The sequence below is a fragment of the Epinephelus fuscoguttatus genome, linkage group LG8, assembly GCF_011397635.1.
Source record: "Epinephelus fuscoguttatus linkage group LG8, E.fuscoguttatus.final_Chr_v1".
Taxonomy (NCBI): domain Eukaryota; kingdom Metazoa; phylum Chordata; class Actinopteri; order Perciformes; family Serranidae; genus Epinephelus; species Epinephelus fuscoguttatus.
The window spans coordinates 19,944,973-19,954,511 of NC_064759.1; the positions used below are offsets into that span (position 1 = coordinate 19,944,973).

A 9,539-nucleotide genomic window follows, 5' to 3' on the forward strand; every position below is an offset into this window, starting at 1 on the left:
GAGGAGGAGGGAGCAGCTCTTTTTAATTGGCCTCTGCTCATTACTTGGGTCTTTGTAGACCATCGCCTCTTTTGTGTATGTCCCGGCCTCTAGCTCCAGGGCACATATGTGTTGGGGTTTAAGGTGTTTTTGCTCAATTCTTCTCAAGCTGACCTCAAAATGCGGCACTCTTAAAAGATGGGTTTGAAGTTTGACCTGAAAGCGACTCAGGGTAGAATGGTGAAACATTTTCTTTCATGATATTCTTGAATCCTACTTCCAGTCAAGTATATTATCACTCTCTAGCTATGCTTGTCTCAGAAAAACTGTGTGATGAGAGCTCCTGCCAACTCCTACCCTATCTCTCTTTGCATTCCCTCCTTAATCTTACCCTTCATGGCAATCTGTTTCCCATGCTACATATATATATGGTACCCTCTGTCATTCGCCACATGTTTTCATCATTGCGAGTCTTTGAAACTGGCTCAGCAGCAAGCGTTCATAATACATGTAGAACATACAGTTATAGCTCCCTCTTCAACCAATGATGGCCAAAATTCTCATCATAAACAGATCTTGCTTGTGTGTTTGCATGTTCAAATTAAGTGTCTGCTCATACCTATTCCTATGTGCCTCCCTGTCACTGGATGTCTAACTTTATGTGCATGGGTGTCTGTATGCCAGTTTCCCGAGTGTACCCTCCCAGAGATGCCTAGCAGTGAGTAACACCCCCTCTACTTTTACTAGAGACACACACACACACACACCAGCAGTCTTGGAGTATCTCTCAGAAGTGAGCTGATTAGGCCTAAGACTGGGGACTGCTTTGCCTAATCATATCGCTGCATCCAAATCATCTGTGTACATTTCTAATTACATAGTGGCACGCGGTGTCCTTGAGCACAGTGGCAGGTCTCCATTTCATCTCTGTGCTGTGTCTACCCCCCTTACTTGCCTTATTTTTTCCCTCTCTCCTCTCTTCCACCATCCTTATTTATTTATTTCCATCAGCCTTATCTTTGTTGTTGTTGTTTCGGTTGACTGTGCGCTGAGCAACAGCACTCATTTGCCCACCGATCTTCGTCCTTTGAACTCAGCATCGCAGGGCAAAGCCGACTGTCGGGGGCAGCGGGATCATCTTTGATGATCTGTTTATTGTCCGTCTCCAATTTGCAGGGGCTCACAATATAATATCCATTCCGGCATGCATAACACGAAGGATCAGTCATGGGTAAAGGACTACAGCAAAGAATATTGTTTGGGTTTGGATTATAAGGCTGGCACACAAACAGTGCAGAGCGGAGCTGGAACTTCCTTGGTTACTTTTGTCCTGCCAAGATCTCAATGTGAGAGTCCTTTGCTATTCTTCCCGAGATTGTCCATATGTCTTCTTAAAGAAACAATGGAGCTGCTTGGGGTATGCAGAAAAGCAATCTTTCAGCTGCTGCGCCTATACATCTGTGAACTCTGAATAGCCATGCTTTTTTTTTTTCCTTTTTGAATATCCTTGATGAAGGAAGGCCATCTAAGTGTGCTCTAGGTTTTAGATGACCTTCCTATTGTTTATCTGTATGTCTCTCTCTACTGCAAGGTCTTGTCTTTTCTTTTCCTCGCCTCTTCTCTGCAGCGTACCTTGTTATTGCAGTCAGGAGGCATTGCAATGCCTTCGCTACAGTTGACAAAAGCCAGGCTTGAAGGTGAAGAGAGGGGACAACCTTTAACATGGGAATGCCATGTCCTCTTAGGCGCAACAATTAACTTTGCAACCTTGTGCAGTAGTTTAAGAGGCCTCCTCAGCACCTGTGCTGTGTGATTTCAGAAGTGTCATCCTGAAAAGACTAAAAAAACTATTATTATTACTGCTTTGTTTGGTTAGTGTGTTATCCCTAATACGTTTCCTTAGGCTATTTGCATCCTTTTGTCAGACATCTGACAAAATGAAGGCGGCATGTGCAGTACAGATGATTGCATTTATCTTGCCTTTCTCACTGTGTTCTTATCACCCGTTAAGGTTGTCACAGCCATTGTTTAATACCAACCAGCTCACTGAATCAGTAGTAATTGCTGCTGCTGAATGCCTCTAAAGTATGACTTTCTTTTCATTGTATGCCACCAACAGTAACATCTATGTGCTGCTGCCTGGAGGCAAGTTCCTGAGATATTAGTTCTCCACTCTCAGTACTGTTAGTCACACTGACAGACACCTGAGGCGATATAAAATGTCCCTCAAAGCCATGAAAGAGGGAGACGGGCTACTTCTCTTCTTCAAAACCTGCGAGTGAGGAGCAAAGAGAGACAGAGGGGAGGGGAGAGTAACTTTCTAAAGCCGCACTTAAACCACTTCACATATGGGGGCCATACCTTGGAGTCGACATGAAGGGGGAACCCATATAGCTACAAGGCCCAGTATCATAAATAACACAAGACTTCTCCTCTCCCGTCTCCGTCTCCTCCAGTTCACTGCTGGAGTGTTTCATATGGTAACTAGGTGTTCACTGTGTGGCCACATTGTTGCCCATCTTTCAAGTGGCTCAGAGGAGGAAACCTTGAGGTAGGGGAAGAGAAGGAATTTTTGATGAAAAAATGCATTATTCTGTTCTTTTGCCAGTCTCCATCCCCCCTTTCTCTGCCACTCACTGTGGGAGTGGAGTATTTATTACATAAACGGTAGGCGGAGGAGAGGAGAACTCAGCTGGAGGAAGAAGTAGTAATAGAGAGTAAGAAAGCTACAGGCTCTTTCACCTGTCAGGTTAAAATGTGGGTTGGATGGAGGAATGAGCACTTTTCCCTCCTCTACACTAACAGAGTAATTTGTGGCGATGTGGCTGTGGACATTATAGATGCCCTCTTTGCAGCGTAATCAGTGTCAAGCATGTGTTGGTATTGATCCAACAGGATTTTAACATTACTTGCCATAAAATCAAACGGATGCATTTATTAAAGGAGTACTTTGAGCCCAATGTGACTTATTAACACTGTGTAAATGATGGAGCATGTTTTTTCATGTGCTTTTTTTCTAAGCTCGCCATCTGTCACATCAACTTAAAGGGAATAATGCGTAATATTCAACAAAGATGTCTTTCACTACTATCTGAGTTGTCGACGGATATATCTGAGTTGTTTGCGGATGGCTTTTGGTCCTGGTTTTCTTTTTCCCATGTGTAAGTGACCAAGTTATCTATCAGAGCGGCGTCCCTGGTGATATGAGAGAGCAAAAGACAAGCTGGAGGAGAATATTCACCAACCAAAGGGATATTTTACAGCCTGGTAACCCAAACCTTGTTCTTACAAATGGCTTATTACTAATCTATAAAGCAGCCATAAATGATTTATTGAGCATTAATAAAGCCATTAACAATATATAAACCCCTTAGTGCATCGTGGTACCCAAAGACTACATGCTGCTCTGCTTACCAGCATCTTGGCTCTCCAGTATCACCCCATGTCTCTGTACATGAGGATGATCTGGAATACCAGGAATCCCAACCAAGTAAATTATTCAGCCGCTCCCATTATTTCCATAATTGCCAGCATTGTAGTGGTGTTTGTAATGTCATTAATAACAGGCGTTGGCGTATAATACGCTTAATGTTATTTATCTGTTGGCAGATAGCTTGATGCTGCTAATCCTCATTCATTTGCTGTGGATCAATGCAAATCCGCTAGCGTGAGTGAAATCCCCCTCCCCCTCCCAGAGCCGATGGTTCCTAATGTATTTTCCCACCATTAACCAGCCATAATCCCTGCTAATCATCACTAATCCACATCTCCTGTGTGTGACGATACTTCCCTGATGGAGGCATCGTGTTCACGAGCGCCCGGGCACTGCTGAGGCTGGAGCTCCTCTTGCAAGTGCTGCCGAGGGCCCACTCAGCGTAGGAGAGCAGACTGCTGAGAAGGGAAGAGGAGGAGAGAAGGAAAGGGTGAGCTGTGGTGATTCGTAGGTCAAATAGCTGGGTTTTGCTGTTTTGTGATGAGTTGGGCTCATGTATTATTGATTTATCGGCATAATGGAGGTTGTGTCCCTCCATACGGCACAGAATAAAAATTGCATATCATCAAATGATAACAGTCGGTGCCAGTCACCACAATCTCTCTTGTTTGGTCAACTGTGGACTCCCTCTGTTTCCCCATCTATGTTCACTCTGTAGGCCTCTGTGTTCTGCATTGCATTTCAAACCATTTCTACTGGTCACCTCGAGGCCCTCCATGATCTGAGTACCCATCCTGATTCTGAGAGGTTCCATGGTTGACCCCTGACTGAGTTGTATTTCAAACTTTTTAAAAAGGGACCTGGTTTCTCTCTGCTTGGCTCACTACAGTGAAGAGGTGACTAGCAGGGGTGAGGTTACTTGTGCACCCACTTCCAACAGTGCCGTGCACCTCAACCCACATGAGGTGTATTCATTAGCTTAATATCTGACATGAAAAGGAAAACACAACTACAAACATGCAAAATGAAACTGACAGTGACCATCATGTGATTTGTATTGTTACTATGTTGTTGTTTTTCTTACTGCTCATTTCTATGAAACTTTAAGGTTATGGTTAGGTTTCATGGTGCAGTACTCCTAATTTGCCAGCAGGTGTCGCCTGTGCCCCGCTGTTCTCTGACGGTTGCCTTGCTCCCTGATGTTGGCCTCCTCTCCCTCAGTTTGACCACCTCAGCCAGTGCAAAGACACTTTTTTCCCACTTGCATCACAGCAGCACAAAAGCCAGATTTTAAAAACTGTCTGTCTCAATATTGTCTCCTATTATTTATATGTTTTAAAACGCATGACACGGCTGCAGACAAATGACCGCACACAAATCCATCTATAAAAAAATAATCGCATAACGCAAAATGAAGGAAAACGCTCCTTTATATTGAGTGTCAAAAGATGTGTAAATGGCATATAAATGCATGACAGTCCAGTAAATGTCTGTGTCCAAAATCCTACCTAACTTTTCTTTCAAATTTGAACGCTACTCCAAACTTTGTGGTGCGTATTTGCGTTTGACAACGGCACACTGTCACTGAGGATGCACCCTAATAAAATATAAAACTCCTTTTTAAAATAGCTTCCCTTCCCTAATAATTAAAATAAAACCCTAAATGTAGACAAGCTTAACGTATCCAACAAACCTGGAATTGAAAATTTAAAGCGTCGTGGATGTGGATTTTTACTGCTGCTGCACAGATTTTCACTTTTCACGGTCATTTTTTGGGGGGAAAAAGTATAAAAAGATGTAAAGTATAAATGAAACTGTGAATGTGTTGGAAGGAATTAAAATGTATCAACGCCTGTAATGAATCTCTCCATGGACCCTGACTGTATCCAGGTCTAATATGTAGATGTAGATGTGGAAACAATGCGCACAGCCGCTGTGGCTGCTTTTTACGCGGAACACTGAAGGGGCCAAACTTTAAGACTACATTTAATATATGATTTAGAGGAATCGAATATTTATTTGGGTGCTGGATGGCGTTAAAATGTTGTCTGTGAATGTGGGCCTGCCTTTGCTCTTATTAAACTTTAGGGCCTGCCGTTTTTTCGTTCATCCTTTATGTGCTTTTCTCTCTATCTTTGGAAAAGAGGCTGATTTTTGCCCGCAGGCACCTCTGTCTCAGATCAAAGATTCGTCACAATTCGCCTTTTAAACGCTTAAAACATGACAAGTGATGATGGTTTATATAAGGAGAGCAGCTCAGTGTGATTGAGGAAGGCCTGGGCTCTGGATAAACACTTGGATAATACTGCCAATGATTATAAAAGTAATAATAATAAGCACTCAATGAAAAGACAATAATTCCGTATTGATATTGCACAATTTAATACTGCGATTATTACACAAAGATGTGAACAACGTCAGAGACTGTGTGAACTTAGCAGGGAATGCCTGAGGTAAAATACTGTTGTCTATTCCCTTTAACAGCACATGTACACAGCTTCTGATTTAAACGACCCCCTGTTACATAACGAACCACTGCTATTTAAAGTGAACACATGGCGTGCTGACCACTTCCCGATGCTCAGCACCCCGGACAGCATTAAACTTTATGATCATGTTTATCTTGTTTGTCTGCTGATGATGCCACAATCATAGACAGCAACAAAGAGGACGAGAGGGTTTTTTTGGGATCTTAATGAAGACAAAAGACCATTTCTTGTATATATGTTTTATGTAAGTAATAAAATATTACTATAACATAAATATAAATGTGACTTTGCAGTCTACATTTAGCAATCAACATACAACCAATGTAGTAAACAAAAAGGAAAAACATACTGGAATCCACTGCAACATAACCATTAACAGAGCTAAACAAAAAAGCTCCAAACACGTTTAAGAAATAAATATATATATATAAATGGTCAGATTCATAAATGAAATCATATTAAAATATCTTCTTGGAATTAGTAAGTGTACAAAACTGCCCGGAAAGAAACAAAAACAAAACAATATCTCAGAACAAATACAAGTTTACATATTGGACATATTTACATATCGGAAATAATCCTGGCAACATTTTCTCTAAAATCTTTTTTTCTTTTTAACTATTATTTTTTCTTGAAAAACAAAAAACAAAGTTTCCCTCATTTTGTATTGAATGGCACTGCTGTAGGCTTCTGGACTGGTCCAACATTGAGAAATGACACACAACGCATGAGATTTTTCAGATTTCCTTTCAGGTCAGAAAAAAATAAATAGATCTAAAGTTAAGTCCCTTCATCGCTTCCCCTTTTTGGAATTATTATTATTATTTTCTTTTCTCTGAATCCAGCGTTTTAATATAATACAATGGATTTGTGGGACAAAGGAAATAAAAAAAAAACGGTGAACCAGATTGAAACATCTAAAAAACACAAGAGGAAAATAAAATCATGTACAGGCGTGATATTCCGACATGGGGCACTGAAGTTACCTGAGTTATTATTACTTTTCATTTTTGACCAATCTCTCTTGAAATGTTTGGAATACAACAGGATTAACAGGCAGTAAGCAGTGTGAGCTGACAGCGCTCTGTGGTGATAACCAGGAACCTGTAAACATGGGATTTTTTCTCTGTGTGTGTGTGTGTGTGTGTGTGTGTGTGTGTGTGTGTGTGTGTGTGTTTAAACCTATGGAGATCAGCTCCACTCACAATTTTATCAACAAATATAAAATCGCAATAATAATATCAACGAAAGAATAAGTGCTCCATGCAAAGAAAACAATAATTTGAACAAAAGGACCCCCCCCCCCAAAAAATAAATTTTTTCCTTTTCTTTTTTTTTAAAATTTAATTTCCCTTTTAGCGTCTGGTGCTGTTTGCAAATTTCGACGTGGTCAGCTGCAAAGCTTTAAATGTTTTAAGGCATGCAGTCAGAACTTAAACGTCCTGTTGCATTGGACATTTTTTTTTCTCCTCTGAAACAAATCTGACCTTAATTATGTGTGTTTTCGGGTGCCATAATTTCCATCACTTTTCCCACCATCAACTCCCACTGAGTAAAGAGAAAAATGAGAGGCTGCTCTGATGAGTTACAGTACCTATAGCAAAAATAATGACAGAAATCATAGAGAGACACTGAAGTTAAAAGTATTTCCAAACCAAAAACATCACACTTAATATAACAAAGAAAGTATACACTAATATTCAGAAATCTGGTTAATCAGTTTAAGCCTGAAAAAGCAAAAATGTTCATTCAGTGTAGGCTACTCATCTCCAGTGTTGATCATTTTTCAGGCAGCCACCTCATTCTGGTGAGCGCCAACAGTTCATGGTACACCAGGAGGAGATGGCCTCAGTTGCCACATTTAATTACTCCCCCATTTGAAACAGCCATGGGATATCAAATTTACTTTATATGCCTTCTCCTCCATATAATTTTGGTAAATAAAGATCTTTGTTTCACTTTAAATGCGCACGGAATCAGTAATAGCGAAGATTTTTTTGTCTTTTTTTTCTTGATTTTTTTTTTTGTTTTTTTATCTTAACATTTTTCCCCTCTTGCCATCTATTTGCTGGACATGACGATCTCCGAAATACTAAGGGCAAAACTCATCTGTTCAACTTTTTTCCATGTCTCTTTTTCTCTCAGGAAAACAAAAGCCAAACTTAAATACTGTAAACTCCATAGTCCCTTTTTCCCTTTTTCTATCCCCCCGCGGAAATGCTCGGATTGTTCATGAAAACAGTCACTGTACAGGACTCTGTAGTGTGCGGTGTAGAGGAGGGGTCTCTGCTTGGGAATATACGTCCTCCATATTCGGGTGAGGGACCCCAACTGGTGTCATTCTTTTCTCTTTTTGTCTTCTGTTGCAAAACCAAACACGGACAACCTCTTTTTCCAACTGCAGAGTGCCGGCTAAAGTGCTGATTTCATGAGCAGACGGCTTTGGGCATTTTAAGAAATGATTTTCCAGCGCCCCTTTCACCCCCACTTCAATGGAGGTCCTCTTCTTTCGTTTCCTGCCCTGCGCAGCAATCTTGTCCAAATTGGTGGGACTGCCCGTGTTTGAGTCTGTCTCCTCCAGCCACTTGTTTAGGAGCGGCTTAAGTTTGCACATGTTCTTGAAGCTGAGCTGCAGCGCCTCAAACCTGCAGATTGTGGTCTGAGAAAAGACGTTTCCATACAGGGTGCCTAAGGCCAAGCCCACGTCCGCCTGCGTAAAGCCCAGTTTGATCCGCCGCTGCTTGAACTGCTTGGCGAACTGCTCCAGGTCGTCGGAGCTGGGTGCGTCCTCGTCCGAGTGGTCCTGGTGGTGGCTGAACGCCTGCTGGGGCGACTCCATCTGGTTGTCGTGGCTGCCCGAATCGTCGTGGAGCGGGTCCCGCATGCCATGGTGCAGGGAGCCGGGCTGGGGACTCAGCATTGCGTTGAGGTTTGTGTATCCAGGCTGGGAGTAGACCAGCGACTGGTGCCCGTTTGATGCTGGGGACAGCGGGGATAAGTGGTGCGTCGTGGTTGGCGCCCACGAACCATGGTGGCTACTCTGCGTTTGCTGGTGCACCAGGTGAGATCTGTGGTGGAAGCCGCTGCTCAGGTCCTCCCGGGTCGCCTGCACGCTGGCTTTGTGCTCCTGCTGTCCGATGTGGGTGCCGCTGGACCAGTCGGTGTTGGAGGTGGGCAGCCACTGGTGGTGCGTCAGGCTCATCGGGTGTCCCGTGTTGGTCGCCGCAAGCCCTTGCAAGTACTCGTGGTGCATCATTTTCTGCACCTCTCTGTAGGTCGTCCCCTGATGCATCCTATCCGAATCCGGATGCATGAGCGGGTTAGACGGTAAGGAGTTATTCCTCGGAATATACTGAGCTGTTGTCGCCATGGCTCCTACTTCGAAAACTGACGAGCACTTCGGAGGTCTCCAGGCTTTAGAGCCAAAACGCAACAACCTGCTCTGGGAGGTCTTGGGGAAGAGCGAAGACACGCCTCCCTTCCGCTTGTATTGGCTCCTCTCCGATTCAAGCCCACTGGGGACATATTCAATAGGCGCAGGGTTTCAGACCATGGTACAGCGCATTTTTCGCACAGGATGGATAGAGCTCCGATCTTACATATGTTATAGAAAAACACATGTTCTATTTATTAAATGT

The 9,539-nt window shown here is 42.8% G+C and overlaps 1 protein-coding gene across 1 annotated transcript; it reads right to left on the minus strand.

Annotated features, from left to right (window-relative positions):
• Window positions 1-6,102: 6,102 nt before the first annotated feature.
• On the minus strand, window positions 6,103-9,312 carry pou3f1 (POU class 3 homeobox 1). Its single transcript, XM_049584792.1, has one exon. The coding sequence runs from the start codon at window positions 9,269-9,271 to the stop codon at window positions 8,144-8,146; it is 1,128 nt and encodes a 375-aa protein (XP_049440749.1). The 5' UTR covers window positions 9,272-9,312; the 3' UTR covers window positions 6,103-8,143.
• Between the last annotated feature and the right edge of the window lie 227 nt (window positions 9,313-9,539).